The sequence below is a fragment of the Poecilia mexicana genome, unplaced genomic scaffold, assembly GCF_051168715.1.
Source record: "Poecilia mexicana isolate PSO_F unplaced genomic scaffold, ASM5116871v1 scaffold_18, whole genome shotgun sequence".
NCBI classification, from domain to species: domain Eukaryota; kingdom Metazoa; phylum Chordata; class Actinopteri; order Cyprinodontiformes; family Poeciliidae; genus Poecilia; species Poecilia mexicana.
In genome coordinates this window covers 8,803,195-8,823,967 of record NW_028263387.1, presented here as the reverse complement: position 1 = coordinate 8,823,967, position 20,773 = coordinate 8,803,195, and the positions used below count along the sequence as shown (strand labels likewise).

The window sequence follows — 20,773 nt, the reverse complement described above, 5'->3', positions numbered from 1 at the left end:
TTGTTGTAATGTTTTAAATTATTCTGAAAGGTCATACCGGAAGCTCTCACTGTCGTTCCCTTCTGCTTCACTTTGACAGTACCGATAGGGGCAGCAGGCAGGTTCGACTCGCCCTCCCGGAACTCTGCAGCCGCAGCGGGTCTAATTATTTTAACATCGGGGTTCGGTCCAACATGGCGGCGCACGGATGGAAATACTGATGACAGTCCGAAAGATCGCCTCGATTTGTACGATGGTAAGGAGGGCAAAGCGGGTGGTTAGGCCGGTACCGTTCGCTGCCCGGTCTGCTGAACCCTGACTGGTCTCATGCTTACTGTTAGCTGTCCTGCTGCTGCTAGCCTGTTTGTTAGCCTCACAGAACAACATGATAAAAACACACAGCGTCCCCAGAAAGTTGTTCGGGCCAGGGCAGCTTTCCGGGCCCGAACACGCTGCTGTTTGGAGAGTTAACGGGATCGTGTTGTGCTCACACCGGCTGTGTGTGTGACAGTTAGTAAGCAGCTTCATCTTGGTTGTGGTTAGTTGGACTGACTAAATGGTCGGGAAACGGCTAGCTTAGCCTGCTAGCCATTTGGAGTTCTATTTTGGGCTGAAGTTGCTGTCGTATATATAAATGAAACTTACAGTTCCTGCCTACACGTCTGTACTTTCCCTCAAATAGCAGAAATATAACAGAAACCAGCGAAGAACTGCGCTGTAGAGGATGTAAACACCTCAAGGCAGCTGATGCTGCTTTGAGCTTAAGAGGGTGAGATAGAGGATAGAACCTGAATGACTCAGTAAAAACCCTAATAGTTTAATAAAAACAACAGGGAGCTTTATTCGGTGAAATTAAAAGGAAACAATTGTTAACAAGTTTTCTAAGACCCTGTGGAGGTTCTGCAGTCAGGATGGCAGGCAACGCATTCCTCAGACACGCACATTCTCCACGGAATCATGTTTATTAAAATCAAAAGCTCCCGTTAAAATACCCTGAAACGGGTGCCGTGGAAAAACACCAAACTTTTCGTTGTAGCATTTCTGTGCTTTAATACGTACCTGTTGCTGCACACTGCACACTGCCAGTGAGCTGGCTTAAAAACAGTCTGCTACATTTTTTTTTTTTTTTTTTTTGCCAAACCTACAGAATGAACATATTCAACTGTTTGGGAGTATTTTCTGTTGTATGTACACTCGTGGTGTGATATTTCTGGATATGCTAACACTGATTTCATGATCTCATGGAATAACACAAAAAAATGTCAAAAATGTATAACTTGAATAATTATTTCTATTTAAAGTTAAAACCCAACTACTATGCCACTGATATTAAAACAATGCAACATGATTTATGATATAGCAATGTTATCTACCCATTGTTTTCTTTGGACACAGTAGCTGTGTTAAGTCCCTACTAGGCATTAGTTGAGTAATAAATCTATAACACTCTGTTGTTAGCAGGTTAAATAGTTAATTAGCAGCTTTCTCGTGAATGATTTTGACTGAGCTGTCACTTTTGAGTCTATTTGTAGTATTCATGTGCTTTCAAATCGCCCCTCAGGGACAAATAAATTAAACTGAATTAGTCAGGCTATCTGCTCAAGCCTACAGATGCTTGTTTTAGCACAAACAGCGTCATTTGTCTTTCTTTTAAGCGGCAGGGAAAAAAGTATTATCTGCTAAACTTCTGCTGTTTGTAAAACTACAAGTGTCAAGCTAAAGTGTGGGAGCTGTGTTAAGCTGCTGACTGCAGGCTGGCTATTTAAACAGATCGCCTGACTAATTAACTTCCCAATATGAGCTTTGGTGTGTTTGTGTTCCTCTATCAAGAACAGAACCGTGAGAACAGGTTTAATATTGAGCTCAAAGAAGAGTGTGGTTTAGAGGGTAAGTTTTGTCATATTTAATGCTTAAGTTTATATCTATTGGCTGGTGAAACAGGAAGTGGAGCTGAGTTAACTTTTTTTTTCTTCACACGTTTAGGGAATGCAAAATGCTGCTGCTGTAGATTGGAGGTCTTCACCAGATGATGTTCTTGAGTAAAAATCCCTTTATGTTTGTTCTTTCACTGTTCTTTCAACATCAACATGTATCCCTAATGCTGCTAAAATGAAAGAGCAAATTGATTATTGCTAGTTTTTGAAGAATTATTCATCTTTTTTTTTTGATTGTGCATAAAGTTAAGAAAGAATATAGAATAAAAACAAACCTTTAAATTTAGTCGTGGTTTTGAAGCTTTTGTTAAAGCTGGATTTTTCTTCGCTTTAAGTGAGAACAAAGCTTTTTTTCAGCCACCTGTCCAGCAGTGTGCAGGAACAGGTTGAGGTAGGGAACAGTTATTTATAAGTCCAAGGCAGCTTGAAATTTCCGTCTCGCTGTTGGTTTGAAAAAAATAAAAAGAAAGGAAAAAGAAAAAAAAAAGAAAAACTCTCACCACGAACCATCCAGCGGTCGAGTGTTAGACTCTTTCTCACGCCTAAGATGGTCTGAAACTCAGCTGAACAACTTGAGATAGCATATTAATAGAGTAAAGATGTTTACTTCATAGTTTCAAGTCAACGCTGCCTCGCTTTCATTTAACTTCCGTTTAATACATTCGTCTTATGAATAATTCTTCTATTCACTTTCATTTCTAACACTCGGTTCCAAGCTGTCACTTTAAACCGGCAATGACAGTGTTAATAATTAATGTCTTTGTGTGTTTTCAGCTCCTTTTTTTTTCACCCTTTTTTTGTCTCCTCTGCCTTTCAAACATCAGAGAGTTAGTTTGCTGTGTCTTGTTGTTTACAACCTCTCGGCTGTTCTGAGGCGGTGTTTGTTGGATAAATAACCTCAGCCCAGACAGCAACTCGTTGTTAGCCTCTTGTTGACTTTACATGGACTGCAATGTGGCGCTGAGCTCCGCCGCTGCAGTTTATCCAGCGAACCCCTGAAGGGAGAAGCTGCATCATCATCACTACTGCTGTCATCATTGTCCTTTGTTTCTGTGTCTCTGCTCCCACCAAAATATGCCTGAAAGAGCGTTTTGTAAAGCATTTAGGTTTCTGTTTTTGTTCTATATTGTAAGATATGTCTGAATGATTGTGCATTAAGGCCAAGCTGTATTAATTGGCTACATTAACATTCACAGGTTGAACTAAAAACACCTTTTCTCTGCCTCTGCCTCAGACTGTCACCTCTAGTTTTTCTTCACTCCTGAAAGTAGCGCAGCGCACAGTGGCCAGCTTCCAGCAGCTGACATCTCTCTCTATTTTTTAAACAAATAATATAAATTTTAACGCTTCATACTGTTTAAATTGATTCCAAACTCTGATTATGGTTGGTATAAGTGCATAGACGTAAGCTATATGTTTAGCTACATTTCATATGTGAAACATATCGTGGTAGCATTTCATTTTGAAGTTGTGGTGGCTTTTATTTAGTTGTAGCGGTGCGTCACGATCAGTTACATTTAGAGGAAACCCTAGAAATGATCATGAAGTTTTATTTATTTACTTGCTTTCTCTGTAAAGTCACATTTTGTGTTGTTCTTGTAGCAACAAATTGATTTCATCACTTTAAGATGCTAACGTGAGGTTGTTCTGATACTTAAAGCGTTTTGGGGAATTATGACACTCAGCGGTCCATCTCATCACCAACACAATAATAAAAATAACTTGATCGTGAGGCAGGGATTTTTACAACCGGATTCCACCAAATACAGAATTTTTAAAAGTGGGCTGAAGGATAAAAAAAAGGCTGCAAATCCTGCTTTGTGTGTATTTTTGGGTTGATGACATCACAAGAGGCTCACAGGTCAGGCTACTGGCGTTAGTAAAGATGGCCGATGAGGGACATCTGACAAGTTTGGAAACGGATTCAACTTTCTATTTAATTTCTGCACATATATATTCACCAATTGAAAACGAGTAAATGCTGTATCTTACTCACATCACTTCATGGTTACACAGTTTTCCAGCTAAGTGGACCTGCAACATTCTGGTTGGTAGGTTGTGGTTTTTTATTTCCTCCTGGTGTTAACTGACGGGGTTTCACTTGGATGACTGACTCTCTTGCGGTCATTTTAGGAGGAAAGTATCAGATGATCTCTCAGTGCTGAAGAAAACATCTATATTGGGACTTGAAAGTGCTTTGACCCTGTCAAACACACCAGATAGGTTTCATTGAGGATGGGCATTTATCGTATCACGTATTGTGATAAAATTGTTATTGTGATCAGAATTTTGTTTAATGGTTGTCATGATAAATTCTAATTATTAATGCTTTGAATTGCCCAAAACTCTCCGTATTGTCAGGATAGATCATTTTGCTATCTTTTATCAATTAGAGTATCAATAAATCTGAAAATATTAGGAAATTCAGTATCTGTGAGCAGTTTAGTGATATAAATCACACCAAATGTTTTTCAAGGGCAGTTTTTGATTTCTGTGTCAGGCAAACACAAAGTATCGTGATAAAACTTTAATACCATTTCGCCACCCCTAGTTTTTATAAATATTTTGACTGTAAATGATTGTTGAAGACCTTTTTATGATTTTAGCACTATGGTTACACAATATATCGGTATTGACATCGGTATCGACTGATTTTAGTCATTTTTCAATGTATCGAAATAAGTAAACCTAAGCCAATATTAACAACCGATGTTTAAAATCATGTTGCTGTTGCTTATGTTTCTGGTCATGCGTTTGTTTAACTGAAGAAGTTAAACAGTGGTTCAGTGGTCGTATTTCCCAGGTTGATAAAAGAGGACTGAAATGTATATAATATCCATTGTAACGGCAGTTTTAGTATTGGTTATCAACATAGACCCGAATTATTGGGCCATAGTTCCAAAAAAGTCAACCGAATTTAAAAACGGACCACGACGTGTTGTTTTGTAGTTTGCAAACCATCTAAATTGAGTTTTATTAGCTGTTTTAAAAAAGTGCTGATTGCTGCAGGGCAGTAGGAAAACAGGAACAAATAAAAGACTAGGAAACTGTAAGGAATGGAAAATCTAGTCCTGTCTGTGGTTACTCATTTTTTTTCTTGCTGTGATAAGAAACGTTTAAGTAAAACATTAATTCTGCTGTTTTCTCCTCCCGACTTCTTCAGGGCGCCAATGCCTCTGCCTTGGAAAAGGAGATTGGACCGGAACAGTTTCCTGTTAATGAACACTACTTTGGATTGGTCAACGTAAGTATTTCTGAATACTTACGTATTCTAGGCTTCTGTTTTTGTTCTATATTACTACTAGCTAATGACGTGCCTGCTCTGATACATACATACATACATATATATTTCTTTTTCATAATTCGGACTTTAAATTAAAGCAAACCTAGATGGCTGTACTTCATTTGTGTTAAATGGATGCTAATAAAACATACGCACTCTAAAGAATCTCATCTGCCTCCCTGTTCTTTTTCCTCTCATCTAGTTTGGCAACACCTGCTACTGCAACTCGGTGCTGCAGGCTCTGTATTTCTGCCGACCGTTCAGGGAGAAGGTGCTGGCGTACAAGGTGAGTGTTGAATACAGAACTCGCACACCGGTGGCCACATGGATTTGATTCAGATGCTGACCTCAAAGCTGTCAGCGGGCGGCCAAAAATCACTGATATCAGGAGGCTTTATGACGAGTTTCTGGAAATGGGGCGCAAAAATAGGGGTCAAAATAACAACAGCAGATACAGAAACTATGCAGCTGATGAGCTGCAGAAAGGTATACTTGGACGAGACGCATTTGTTCCTATTTCATTATTTGAGGTAAAGTGCTTGAGGAATGAAGCGCTTTCCCAGTCAAAATAACACAGTTCTTGTGTTAGATTTTTTAAAAGTGGTATTATTTTGTAAAATTGACTTTTTTGAGCTCTACATCATGCTATAATGTTATTCCCCTCATCAAAAATACACCTTGAGTGTTGCCTTGATTCTTTCATGCATGTCTGAGAAAACCTTTTATCTCCATGGCAACCTTTCAGCTGTGCAAAAGGACCTGGATGGACCTAGGCTCTCCTCAGCTCCTTCAGACTAGCCAGCAGCAATTAGCATATACCTGGTGGAACCTAGCATCTGCTGACCTCGTTATACCAGCTACTTAAAAATGTTCTTAAAGGGTTAATAGAGGAGCGATGTTGTGTTGACTTCCTGTAGGCGGAGTTTCAGAAAGAGCAGGAGCTTCTCAAAGAGACAGAGGCCCAATTTCAAGGCATTAAATTACAAACCCAAATTCCTTGAATTTGAGTTCATCTGAAGGTAACATAGTTACTTCATCACGCTAAAAAATGGATCATACATAATACTGTCCCTTTAAATTATAAATTAATGTGAAATGCCTTCCAGATACAATTTATTTCTCTGACGCGAGTATGAAAATGTTTGACAGGAAATGAAAGAAGGTAGAAATGAAACGATTGGGTTCAAAACTGACCAAGACTTTTTAAGGTGCAACTTACCTTAAAACCAGATGACTGCAAAACTGTAACCCACGTTAAAACACATGTCAGCTTGTTGTTAAAGACATAACTGGAGGTTATGAAAGCCTTTGTGACTTGTGGCGTTGATCTCAGGTGCAGCCTCGGAGGAAGGAGTCCCTCCTCACCTGCCTGGCCGACCTCTTCAACAGCATCGCCACTCAGAAGAAAAAAGTCGGAGTCATCCCTCCCAAGAAATTCATCTCTCGGCTAAGGAAGGAAAACGGTAGGCATCGACGGGGGGTGGGAAGGCAGGCTTGTATCAAGATGCAGAATAATTTCGTAGAGTATTCATGGAACGGCTTTGGAAGAATGTGCAGCTGCCACTGATGTCAGAGCGCGACGCATCCTGTAATCTCACTGGGAAGCATTTAGCACCAAGTCTTCAGAACAAAGACATTGAGTCATTGAAACAAACTTCCTTTCATGGTGGTGCAGCACAGCTGAGAGTACTGATGCAAGCAGCGGCCTTGGAAAAGCGGAAGAAGATGGGGACGATGGATATCAGCTGAGAAGTTAATCACACAGCTGAGGCAGTCATATTGTCGGTGAAATCACGGAGCAGGAAGCAAATCAGAAGAATGGCACACAGATGTCACTTGTCTCTGAAACTTTACTTTGCTTTAAAGGTTTCTTTTTCCCTACAAAAGTAGTCGTACGTCTTGAACTTGTCCAACGCTTTGTCCACATTACAAACACAGACTGTAATGGACATAATTGGGATTTTATGTGAAGTGGAAAAAGAAAAAAATACATGGGGATTTTCTGTGACAAGACCGCCACAAAGTAGTGCATAAGTGTAAGGTGGAAAACAACAGGACTTACACGGGTTTTGAAAAAAGTTTACAAATAAAAATCAGAGGAGTTTGGCATGTATTTGTATTCTGGTCCAGTAGAACCAGATTTCACAGGAATCACATCTGCATGTTGTTTTGGTTTGTGTCGACCAACGCTGTATACCTAGAGACTGAAGTAGTTCAAAGCTCAGTGGGAAGTCTAGTGAAGCACCCCAAACTACCAAATGATAATTTCTAACACAAGTATATCTTTTATCTAAACCAGTACGTCTGAAATAGTGGGGCTAAGAAGCAGAAGGGACTTCATTCTTGTTTTTAGTCTTGCTTGACTGATAATCAAGCCTCCGGTCACTAGGGGGCAGTAGTGTTCAAATGACTCAACAGGCTGCGTGTTCAAGCCAGCAGGAGCAGTCTGCACAGACAGGCGGGCCACTCCGTGGTTTGTGACAGTGAAAAGAGTAATGGCGGCTGAGGTTAGTAAACCAAATATGACAACGTTTTGTGACCAAGTTAGTAGTTATAGTATTAGAAGAATAAAGACTCAATACTGGTGGAAGAAAGTCGTAAAATTACGAGGAAAAACTCGCTTTAATGAAAAAAAGGGTTCAATAGAGTTATAGACACCTCATAAAGTCCGTGATTGGTTCTTTGAAATGGACACTCGTTTAACAATCGATTCAGCCCTGCGGCTGATAATAATTTGACATGTTAAAAGCTTATTTCCTTGTAAAATTGATACCAACTATAATCTCACAAGAAGAACATTTTTTGGGCTCTGCTGGCCTTTATTTGAAAGTGAAATGACAGGAAAGTAGCTTGTGAGAGAGGGGCAAAGGTCAACAGGATGAGACTCGAACCTGTCATGGCCGCGTAGAGGACTGAGGCACACATAGATGAACCGCCGCTGCGTCCAGCATTCCTCATTTTAACGAAGTTTGGCGTACAGTTCTCATAAAATTACAATTTAAAACCTTAGTCTGGCTCTTATACTCCGTCTATCATCATTTCATATCTTCTGACAAGCTGAAAATATTAGCAATATTGTTATAAATGTTGCACCAAAAGTGTTAAAAAGCTAAATACCTTTTGAAAAAAAACAAACCAAAGAAGCTAAGTAACCCATGCTTACAGTTTAAAAGGTTTTACATCCTAGTGACTCAGTTGCACTTCTTCTCTTTTGAGAACCACAGACTGAGCAGTCTTGATTAAATGTTACTTATTGAGTTAGAAAACTGAACTTGAAAATTGTTCCCAGACTTGCAACATTTAAGTTGTACAACTTAAGCTGCATGACAGAAAGCATTAGAGAAACACTGATGTAAACCATTCCACCACAGAACGGCTCTGGCTGTTTAAGATCAGTGTCTCGCTGGAAGGTGAACATGAATTTCCCTGTATTTAGCTCCATCTGTTCCCATGTCAACTATAACCAGGCTTCCTGTCGACCGGCCCGGTCGCTCACATAAATCTGTGGTCGTAACACGATCGAGTATTTATCTTTCTCCTTGACGTGTCCGCATCTCTCCTCCCCAGAGTTGTTTGACAACTACATGCAGCAGGATGCCCACGAATTCCTCAACTACCTCCTCAACACTATCGCAGACCTCCTCCAGGAGGAGAAGAGCCAGGAGCGACAGCAGAACGGAAAACTGGTGCAGAATGGGAGCGGATGTGGTGACGGAGGGGGCGGCGGGGGCGAAGGCGACAGCGGGAAGGAGACTCAGCAGACGTGGGTCCACGAGATCTTCCAGGGAACGCTGACCAACGAGACGCGCTGCCTCAACTGCGAAGCTGTGAGCTGGGGTTTCATGTCAGCTGGTCCCTGCAGGAAGTTGCAATTAACACAAGTTCACTCCTCGTTTGATGGCCTGTCGTAAGAAATTCTGCTGGACGATAAATCGTCCCAGAGCTTATTGTGATAACCGATAATATTGTTGTTTTGAGACCATTTTAGGTTATATAATGGAAATGGCACAATAATGCAAGAGCACATTCTCTTTAATGCTGGAACTGGAAGACATTTTAAATAAATAAATAAAACATCAGAAAGAACAAATAAAATTAATTACAATTTTGTCTGTAAACAAAATTGTTTAAAAAAAAAAAAAAAAAGGTCCGGTTGAAACCAGCGCACCAGATTGGAGAAAAACGATGAATCATGCAAATACAGATTATTGAACGTTAAGTTAAATCTATTAACAGGTTAACAGATTTATTGCGACAGGTTTATTTGGCATGGACTTGCAATTTTCACCGTTCATTGCAACTTTTCCACAAATCTGTTGTTCCTTCTTTCCTGACCAATGCAACTCGACTGAATTATGAACAATCCCTTTCACCTCCGTCCAACTTAACGTCGTGTTCAAGTTGAAAGTGTACGTGATGCTAAGCGATACCATTTGCTTGCAGGGTACAATGTAGAAACCTGATTTTTTTTTTTAAAACTATCTTTAAATGCACCATTCACATGCTGCCACCGGTTACACTGCTGCTGGTCTCTGTCATATCCAGCAATTAGCCAGAGCCAAAAGGCAAAAAGCTCTGCAGTTTTCTTCCAACTTGAGTCGAGTCCCTGTGCTGCATGCAGATAATGTTGGCCAGACGTTGACTAGTTGATCTATTAAGCTTGGTAACAAGAATACCAATGTTGCTTATTTTACATTGCTTCCTAGTTAGTTAATACCAGGAATTAACCCAGTTCTCTTTAAAGAAATAGTTCTTCTCACTGTTGCTTTCCACTTATTTAAGAGAAATCTTTATTGCCACAATAGAAAGACAGAGAGAAACAGGGGAAGGTTATGTGCAGCAACTTCAACGTTTTTGTAAAATCATGTTATGGCAAAAAGAAAGCAAAAATATTGCAACTTTTTAAAAAAAAAAAAAACGTGCCACAAAATCAACGATTTTAGGCCGCAGCAATCAAAAAAAACAACAACCTTGCAACGACCTGGAGGGACTGATTAGCTCCGCCGTTGTTGGTCAGCAGTTGACCTGTTTTTGGTTGCTGCAGGTGAGCAGTAAGGACGAGGACTTCCTGGATCTGTCAGTGGACGTGGAGCAGAACACTTCGATCACACACTGTCTCAGGTTGTCCTGCTTTCTCTCTTTTCTTTTTTTTATTTCATCAAACCCAACAAAAAAAATGTTAGCTCTTAGTGAAGTTTTATGGACGAGTTCTCCTTTTTGTGCTCAACAGGGGCTTCAGCAACACAGAGACGTTATGCAGCGAGTATAAATATTACTGTGAGCAATGTCGCAGCAAACAGGAAGCTCAGAAACGGTAGGTGACACCACCTTTTCTATTCACGTCTCTCACATTTGTACAGCAGAAAACACGCAAATAAATCCAGTGGCGTTCTTTCCTGATGTGGTGGAACACACCTAATTTTTGTAGAGCAATTAGACCCACGATCATCGTCTTGAATCATCCCTGTAGCTTTAATGTAATAACACTTTTATGTGATACAAACGCTGAAAATAAAAAAACATCATATGATTCCTTTGAGCGCCCACTTGGTTTTTGCAGAGTGTTTTTTTTACTAACAGTAAACAAACTCTGGTAGGTTTTGTTCCATTAGAGATCAACCCTGAAACCACATCTGACGTCACCATGGCAGCCTGTCAGGGCCTTCCTGTTACATTCTGAGAATCGGTTTCGCGGGCGTATCTCTGGCCAGACGCCTGTTGGACGTCGCTTAACCCCCCCAGACTTCCCTTGCATTAACAGCGCTGCCGCGTTTTTAGCTTTCTGCGGTTGGAAACCGTTAAGCGCGTCTTCTCAAGTGCTGCTGCATGTATTTCTGTACCGGAGAGCCAGCTAAGTGCACCTAGTAACATCCATTAAGGACGTAAAGGGCTATCAGCAGAGGCTGAACCTCGCATTAACGTGAAGGAGAAAGAACAGCAGAGCTGCAGCTGAATGAGGAGGAAGGAAAACAGTGAAAACATGCTGCATTATTCTGGAACTGCCCTGGATTTTCTGAAAGTTTTGGCCTTGAACTGACTACTGACAGCTTTTTAAAGTTTTTCTTGAAGGATTTTTTTTTTTGCAAGCTTTGTTTATTTTGAATCAAAACTTTCTGATCATCATCTGTGAACATGTGCAAAAGTTTGTCAAGTTACAGTCACAAACTTGAGCCCATTTTGTAGGGAGTTTTAGTGACAGACTGACGAGGAGTGTCCGATAAAGAGTAACATGGTTTTTCCTGTTCTTCTTGGTAAAAGGAGAATGCTTATGTCTGGTCACAAATTCCTTTTTGGGTTTAATTATGGACTTTTATTGACCATTTTACCATGAATATGCTTTGATCTGACCCATTCCACGTGTCTGCCTGCATGTTTGGGCCGTCGTCCTACTGAAAGGACAACTTCTTCCTGAAAGAACATTTTTATATATGTTTTATAAAACCTCATCTATCAATTTTTCCCGTTTCACAATGATGTTCAACTTTCTGCTGGTTTATCATGTTTATTTCCAGGGAAACGCGACAAAATCTAAAACTATGAATTGTTCTGCAGCTGCTCTTCACTGTAAGTCTTTTTTTCAATGAATTGACTCAAACGTTTGCTGCGTTGTTCTGTCAGGATGAGGGTAAAAAAGCTGCCCATGATCCTCGCCCTCCACCTCAAGCGCTTTAAGTACATGGACCAGCTGCACCGCTACACCAAGCTGTCCTATCGCGTCGTCTTCCCGCTGGAGCTCCGCCTCTTCAACACGTCGGGCGACGCCACCAACCCCGACCGCATGTACGACCTGGTCGCTGTTGTCGTCCACTGTGGCAGGTAGGTCCGAAATTAGATCAGAGTTTTATTTTTCCTTCTGTAGTTCTAGATTGACAGAGTTTGATAATTACAGATATGCAAACGGAAGACTAGAAGGCGGGGTATTATGTAAAATCAACTTCTTTTTTTTTTAGCTTTATATCATGTTAAAATGTTTTCTCATCAAAAACGTACTTGGAGTTTTGCTTTGACTCATCCATTCATGAAGATTTTAACTATGTCATCATGAAAACTACGTATTTCCAGTTTTTGAAAGTTAAGTAAAGGTTGCCCATCTTAAAGCAGCATTTCAAAGACTAATAATTAGCTTGACTTCATGAAGTAACGTAGTTTTTAACAGGACACTTAATGGTCCAAACTGCAAACATAAGATAAATCCATTGTTTGTGTTCCTACAAATAAAGTTTTCACAGTAAACAAATGTCTTCATAAACATCTGGTTAATATAAAATGGTCCAGTTGGGATTAAACTGCGTGTTGAACTGGATGATCAGATGCTGTAGAAATTGTTTTATTTTCCTAAATGGTGAAAGTGCCACCAATCACATGCTAACTTCAGTGTCATTTTTACAGATCAAAATTACAGTGAAACTGTGTTTTATGGGTTTCTGTAAGTAAATTCCTAGTCTTCTGTATTATAAGTAACTTTTAGAGTCGAAACAACATAAAACCATTGAGCTTAGATTTGAGTGAATCTGAAAACTGTAAATGGGAGGATTCAAGTCTGAAGCCTACTTCAGCATTTTTTTTTAAACTTTTTGGACTTTAAAGAAATTAACTAATCTGGTCTATTCCTACGTTACAGCTTGTTGCCAGTCAATGTGGTACAAAGTGATACCTGATAGTTATTTTACAAAAGATACTTTTTATAAGAAATATTGTAATTTTTAATACAACAATGACAAGTAAAATTTTGGGGGTAAAAGTTGCCAAGTTGCTGTCATCCATATTCAAATGTCCATTTGAATTTAATGTTTTATTCTTAAGCCGCTCTTTTGAAATGATGTAAGAAAAATACATCAGTGCCTCATGATTTAATGTAAACCCAAAGGTTAGCCTGCTGCAGTTTGTAACAACTTGCTAACCACGATTAGCACGGATTTTATGCCAGCCTTCGAGTTTTAACTTGATTTGCTCTCTCGTCTGAAAACAGAAGAACACTTTTCATCTGTTTGACGTAAACCTTCTGTCCTGTGTGTCTGCGCTGCAGCGGTCCCAATCGCGGACACTACATCACCATCGTCAAGAGCCACGGCTTCTGGCTGCTGTTTGACGACGACATCGTAGAGGTAGGAGCGGACGTTTCTAATTCAGTGGTAAAACACTGAAATGTGTTAGACTATTTAGTAGTTCAGTGGTCTGTGTAAGACATTTAGAGCATTAATAATTGTGTGTTTCGTTTGTTTTTCTGTCGTTAGTCAAAGATTTACAGAGTTTGCTTGTTTGAAACACTTCAGACTTTCTCATGCAGCCATAACTGAGACGACTTTATAAAATGTTGGCTGATTTTTACAAGAGTCGCCATTTAAAACAGGAGAAAACTAAATGAGTAGTATAAAAAGGTTAAAAATAACAAAGAGCAAAAACTGATGTTGGAGGAAACCAATCAAAGCTGAAACCGAGGCATTCCTCTGTAATATACAACATTAATATTAACATAACATTGTTTCATTAATGGTGAGATAACACCATTAATGACTCCAGTGTTTTGTGTTGCGTTGTAAGCATTGACTGATAAATGTTGATGTTTAATTTTGAGTAATGGGTAGGAATAAAAGGGTAGGTGGATTTTCTACAAACAGTAAAAACTAGGAGAAAAAAGGAAGCGGATTTTCTTTAGTTCTTGGATTTATTTTCCAGTTTTCTTGCCTTCAGTCTCTTTGTCTTCGTCGACATCCAGCTCTGCTTTTTTTCCAGTGGAAACATCAGTCGTCTGCAGCAGAGGAGCTTTGCTGGTCAGGTCGACCTGGATCTTTCTCTTTTGAAAATTGAACTTCTGTCCGTGTTGAAGACAGATTTATTTTTAAATGGAAACAGAAACCAATTCAGATTCATTCAGCCACTGTTTCTAAACTTTTTCTTCTATTAAAACCTTTTACATTTTTGTTGCATCTGCGAGTTCTAACTACTGTATTTTATTTAATAAACCAGTAGTTTATTGAACTGTAAGGTGAATAATATAGCAAAGTTTTTTTTCAAGCAATTGTTTAACTTTCCATCATTTTCTTTCCATTTTTAGTTTATCCTCTACTTTGTCTGTCACTCAAAATCCCTTAAATACAGTGAAGTTTATGGTTAATATTAAACATATAAAATGCCTCTCAAACTTTTATATTGGATGGGGGTTTAAACTTTTTTTTAAGGGCGAATCCATTTGAAGAAGTGAGAGTAAATGTTTTGCTTTATACCATCTGCGCTAGAACAGAACCAGGACAGACCTTCAGGCATAATGAAGTTTGTTTTGATCGATACTCAAAAATTAAAAATCTGGGATTTTTCCCAGATTTCTGCAGCCACATGTCCGACGGTCCGGCCCGGTGGACGGGTGGACGGTCCGGCCCGGTGGACGGGTGGACAGTCCGGCCCGGTGTTTATGAATGAGTTGTGATTTTTTCCTAACTTGTGACCTTTTCATAAACTCAGTTTGGATCACAGCGGGCTGTTCAGACGTGGCGTTGAGACGCAGTGGAAGCAGAGAAAGTTGAATAAGTTTTCCTCTGGTGTTTTTTAAGTAACAAAAGCAGGAATTTAAAAAAAAAAGAGAGAGAATCAGATAGTAACAAACTATAAATTGCCACAAAAGAGGAATAGAGTAACAAGTTTAAAGTGCAGCCGCTTGCACAAGAGTGGGTTTAACACTAACTTTGTTTCTTGTTCTGATGTAAATGAGTTACAGCAAATGCTAAAAATCCCACTCTGAGGCAGAGCTTCGGTTCAGTGCTCAGTTTAGTTTGGCTGAATTAACCAGAGGAAGCGTTTCGCTGCATCATTCACCCGTTTTTATTTAAAGTGTGGGACGCATCGCCGTTCTGGTTGAGCGTGGAGAGAAGATCGCACTCTTTGAGGGCCTGGCGTTGGAAAACGACAGCGGGGTTTTTCAGCCGCTCAGACATCTGGTCTGGATGATTCTGCTGAACTCGCAGAACATAAACACTAACTTATCATTTTAATGCTTTGAGGAGATTTGCTTGGCTTCTTTTTTTTGCCTCTCTATTTAATTCTGGCAGGAACTGGGGAGTCTAAATTGAGCCTGAAAGCCTGAACTGACACCGTTTGGGGCGTTTCTGCCTGGAACTGAAACTTCTTCTGTGCTCCAAGATTTGAAGCTGCATTTCTTTCACAATCAGCCCAGAAGCTTTTAGTGTAAAACATTAACAGACCAACAAAATGGATTTCACAGGGTTTGCAAAGATTTTAGGTTGAGAAGAAATCTTCTAATGTTTGGGACAAATATGCAGTAAAATTTCTTAAATTTTAAATGCATTAATCACAGGTTTTCAATTTAATATCATATATTCAGGTAGTTTTACCGTCAGAAGTTTGAGTCGCACACAAACATCTTCATTTCAGTTACTGCTAACTGGCTGCTATTGTACCACTAGCCGAGCTAGCTAGATTTTTTTGTGTCTATCGTGAGTAAGTATAAATTTATTGCCGGTTGACGGTTTTGCTCACTTCTGTTGCCAACCCCTACGATGCTACCTGCATTCTGTACAAATAATGTTTAGAGCAACATGTGCAGTGTGAGAATCATGAAGCTCCACCAAGAACCACAAACACACCATCACAGTTTTGCTCCCCCATCATGGCTAAAACCCAGGAAACAGTTAGCACTGCTACGTAGTTCGTTGTGACACAAACTTCGAAATCTGAGGGTTAGTGGGTTTTAAACCTGGTGGTCAAGCACCAGTCCTTATCTATTGAATAGGTGGGTAAGGTATTTCACCTGCATGTTGCTATGGAGGACAAATACAGCTGAGAAAAGGACCAGAATAGAGAGCAGCAGATGCAGCTATGATGACAAATAGGGAAACAAACCCTCCCACAGTCAGACGATCAGGAAGTGTTCCCAAAAACACACAAAAAATAACTCGTAAAAGCGCACGCAGGGTTAGTGTGCATGCCGCCTGTTACCAAGCAACCCAAGCAGAGGCTCTACTAACGCTTAGACTTATTTTATTGTCATTGCAGAAAGACACGTAAGTGAAACTGGCAGTGAAATGTCATCGCTTGGCCACCGGATCACACACAAAAACACAAGTGTGTCTATAATTACACAGTGTACAGATAATAATGTATTGCTACATATATATATATAACTTATCATTTTCAATCAGTCTTAGTGATGGGATTGTTGAGCAATCTGATGGTTAGTGGTCATTTTTGAGTTGGAGGGCGTGGACAGCAGCAGCTTATTGGATTTAAAGTGACAGAGATCCTAAATCAGCTCCTTCTGAAAGGAGCTCAAAGTATGATCTCTTATCTAAGAATAATGTTGTGTTTAAAAGAAAAAATAAAGTGAAATGAGCATGTTTTGTTTTGCTCATAGACCTAACTTCTTGAATTTCATTCATAGTGGTCTTAACTTTAAACGGTTTGCAGAAACCCTGGAGTTTGGACAGTGTTTTTATTTATTTTTGTTGTAAAGCTCTCCAGACGCTTCAGGGAAAGCTGAATAAATATTGACCCAACAATGCTAAAGATATTTGTTACAGAGGTCTGGAGAACAACCCGAGAGTCCCGACTGTGTCTCAGTTCAGACCCTGCACTCTTCCCTTTCAGAAAATCGACGCGCAGGCGATCGAGGAGTTCTATGGCCTGACGTCCGACATCTCCAAGAACTCCGAGTCCGGATACATCCTGTTCTACCAGTCCAGAGACTGACGCGGCCAGCGGTGAATTCCCCCAGCAGACTGTCTGGACTTGGCAGACGAGCCGCCGGCTGCCTCCCGTTCGCTCACACGAGTATCCGGGCTTTATTCCCCCTGCGGCAGGGAGCAGCTTTGACCCCAGGGCGCCGCTTGGGGAAACGGGTTCGAGGCGCGTGCCGGTTGCATGCCAGCCTCCGGGATTCCAAATCCTCAGAGACCACACTGCAACAAGCACCTTAACATACCAAGAAACCCCCCACTGTCTAACACTCGCTTTGCACTGTGGCACCAGGAACGGAGACCACGACGCCGAACTGATCGTGTGTTTATTAGCAGCTACAGAGGAGGCAGCAGCTTCTTTCTGAGTATTAATACCTTGCTATGTTAGCTTCCCTCCTCAGCAGCGGTGGAACTGCCAGGTCATGTGTTCACCGGCCAGGAAGTGAAGCGACCATGATCTGACGGCACTGTTAGATGTCCAGCCAATCACCTCAGACCTCTCTGACATCATGTAGGGTTGGAGGCCAAGCGCTGCGTGAAAAAGCGGCGTTTCTGTGATCAGTGGCTGATAAGCAGTATCTTAGCGCAAGGGAGCCATTGGAGGGGTGGGAACACATCGCAAACTGATGAGCACAGCTCCGTATTTATGATGAAAGAGCTAAAAAGTTATTTTATTTTAAATATTCAAAGAACAAGTGACGTAAACTGACCAAAAATTCAATTTGCAGTATGTATAACTTCACCTTTTCAGTGTTTTTATCGGTTTAATATTGTCTTTCTTTACAATGTATTTTTATTTTATTTTAAGGTTTGCTTGGTTTTTAAGCATCAGGAGGAGCAACGAGTCTTACAGTAGCAACTTTTGAAAGCTGTCCTGTTGTAGTTGAATGAGGCTTGAAGGTTGGTTATGAAGTGGTGTTGTGCCATTAGGAGCCACGTTTGATGACATGATGGAGAAAAGAAGAGAGAAGATTGAAGGAAGAGCAAGTCTGAAAGAAATGCATTTTTAAAAAACCTCTAAAGTATCCACTTTAATTTCTCAGCAGACTCAGTTCTGACACACTACAAGGATCTTATCAATGTCTGCCCCGTTCCGTTAGCGATCCTATCGAGCGCTGCTTAATTGAGAAGAATCTTTTCGCGACAGGTTTTTCTCTCTGCGATCAGAAACGATTCCCCATTCCCACTCAGGCTGCTATAAAGCAGCAGATTTAAAGACAGCGCTGTCTTTTCATTCAGTGGTGACGCGTTTAGAACCGTTCGACTCCTAACGTATTTAAAAAACAAAAACCATTTTATCATCTCTGTGGCTTAAACTTCTCCCTAAGAGGTGAAAATGCTTTAGGGAACTTCCCCTCCCCCACATGTTACTTTGTGCTCCCAGCTGTGCATGAGCTGAGTGACGGCTAACTTTTTTCCCCTTTATCTAAAATAAAAGATGTTGATCTGTGCAGGGACTGTTTTGTACCTAATTCAAAAGTATATTTTTTTATAATCAACGTATAACCTGTGAGAACTGTTTATGTAACTCATAAACTAACATTAACTCACGTAACACAATTATGAACCTTTTTGATCATGGCTTGAAAATTTCAATTAGCTAACACGGGATTGGCTCTGTCGTTTCTCTAAAAGGGATTAGCAACAAAATAAGAAAAATGGAACATAAAGTGAATTTTACAGAAAAATAATGATGTATGTAGTTTTGAAATGTATAACAAATGAAATACAAATTGTCGATCCCTGAACTAAAACACAAAGTTGGCTATTTAACTTGTTTTTTGTTCATGAAATGCACAAAAGCATTTTGTGCATTTCATGCACAAAATGCATAAAATACATTTTGGCTAGCTTAACCTAAATGGCTTCAGCTAGCCATTTAGGTTAAATGGCTAGCTGAAGCTTTTAAAGCGTAATGTACCTTAAATAGCTGTAACTGACTTAAGCTATTTAGGCTTAAGTTAGTTAGCTTAAACAGCTAACTAAATTGGTAGCTTAAGCTACCATGGAAAATTTGACAGCTTGCAACAAGAGTTAGCGTGTCTGTTGGTATAACGGACATCGTTAGCATGCTAGCTAAGGAAGCAGCTACTACTGACTTCAAATGTTACTGGGAAAACATCAGAAAGGCCATTAGAGTGCTAAAGTCTAATCTTCTGGTGTAAGATTTAGCTGTAGATTTTCCACTAGTATGTTCATCGGTTGCATCCAGTTCTTCTAACTGTATTTGCAGAAGACTAGCTGCACACCACTGCCCCCGTAGGTCAGCTCAAGAAATTACATGCCGTTCAAATTTCAGTGCAATCTCAGTTTTTCATTCGTCACTTACGTTTTTAATTATTTTTAATTTGTTGGTTACAATGCCAAACCCATTAACCAACAAATTTGACCCTCTTCTTTTACATACAAGAATTAGAATCCAAGTGTTTTATAAGTTGTTTGTATGTGACGAAATAGTAAGAGGGACAATAAAAAGAAACCATCTGCATTTCTGAAGTTGGATTTCTCTAGATTTAGATGTAAATTACCTTTTACACTTTTTTTCAGTTTTCTCTTCAGTTACCCAGGCGACATTGCAGAAATAATGGAGCTTGGATGTGCCTACTTTAGCTATTTAATCATAAGGTTTTAAAATCACTCCTCAAGCACTTGTTTTAAAGGGTAGAGACAAAAAGACAACACTACTTCCTCTCCATGCCTCTGCTGCTCTTTAATGCACTGAAGAAGGTTCTGGAAAATGTTGCTTTGTTATAAGTTTGTGGATTTCAGGCAGTACAATTGGTCTTAAAATGAAGAATTCAGGCAGAAGCTGTGGACTTTTCCCACACACCCAGTGACAGTGAGGTTTTCATGCTTTCTGAAAGCTTCACCAATAAGCACAAAGACGTGACTGGGAAATTAAAAAAATAAAATAAAATTGCAGATTGAGTTGATTGTGGATCTTTTATGGGTTGTCAAACCTAATTTCAAACAAGACCTTTTTTGTTTTAAGCGTTATTGTAATTATTATGAATGTTAACTTTTACTTTGAATGTTTTTTATACTTTTCTTTGTCCTACCAATTTTGTGTAGGCAGCTCTGGAGAGAGGAGGAGCAGTTACTTTTGAAAGTTTGTAACGAGAGATGTTGATGTGTACATAAATACAGATATTATTATAATTGGGTTTTAAATAAATGCTTGCTTAAAATAATTAACAGGCCTGAGAAGAGAGGATCATTGTCGAGGGAAGACCTCAACTTCTCTGGGAAGTTTTCCAAAAGTTCTCCTGTTCTGAAATGTGTTGGAAGGAAAAATCTGCTCTGAATTACATAAAGAATTTTGAGGGGAAAAAAAAGCAGAATCTTAATGTGTGTTTTTTAATTAATATATATATATATATATATTTTTTTTTTTTTTCAGGGCTTACCCCAGTGTATTATAAGCGTGGTGGGCCACCAGGCTTAGCATTGCTTATTTATTTAAGTCTTTTTAAAATGTTTGCATTTTTAAAGACTTTATTGTTGGTATTAATCTTCTGATCTTTCAATAACACACAATTATCAAGTGATATTTTCGTATTTCTTGTGAACTTTAAAAAAAAAAAAAATAACTCAAACACAACGGGCCGCTGGATGAATGTCTGTCCTAGCACTCGGACATCGGGCTTAGCAGGTTTTCTGGGGGAAACTTTGTGTATTTATCACTAATTCCTTTCTTTTTGTCTCATTGAGAATCACCTTCATTTAACGGTGACCGCTGTGCTCTAAAGTGGATCTGTAAAGAGCTCTTCCTTCCTGTTAAGTGTGACATCATCTGTTATTCTGAACTTTTTTTTTTTTTTTTAATCTTTGTAACTCACACCATGTCTGCCGCACATGTTTGTTTGCAAGCCAAAAACTTGACTTGAACT

The 20,773-nt window shown here is 39.6% G+C and overlaps 1 protein-coding gene across 1 annotated transcript; it reads left to right on the top strand.

Annotated features, from left to right (window-relative positions):
* Window positions 1-67: 67 nt before the first annotated feature.
* Window positions 68-20,078, top strand: usp12b (ubiquitin specific peptidase 12b). The gene is made up of 10 exons (XM_088016002.1): window positions 68-235; window positions 5,077-5,157; window positions 5,399-5,482; window positions 6,530-6,659; window positions 8,764-9,023; window positions 10,241-10,317; window positions 10,427-10,510; window positions 11,815-12,012; window positions 13,223-13,301; window positions 16,795-20,078. Exons 1-10 carry the CDS (start codon window positions 188-190, stop codon window positions 16,894-16,896), a joined length of 1,143 nt encoding a protein of 380 aa, XP_087872128.1. The 5' UTR covers window positions 68-187; the 3' UTR covers window positions 16,897-20,078.
* Window positions 20,079-20,773: the final 695 nt, after the last annotated feature.

Excerpts from the sequence above, each read along its gene's own strand:
- usp12b (XM_088016002.1), top strand. The coding sequence starts at position 188 with ATGGAAATACTGATGACAGTCCGAAAGATCGCCTCGATTTGTACGATG. Across the intron at positions 236-5,076 it reads TCGCCTCGATTTGTACGATG|GGCGCCAATGCCTCTGCCTT; the intron begins GTAAGGAGGGCA and ends CGACTTCTTCAG. Across the intron at positions 5,483-6,529 it reads AGAAGGTGCTGGCGTACAAG|GTGCAGCCTCGGAGGAAGGA; the intron begins GTGAGTGTTGAA and ends CGTTGATCTCAG.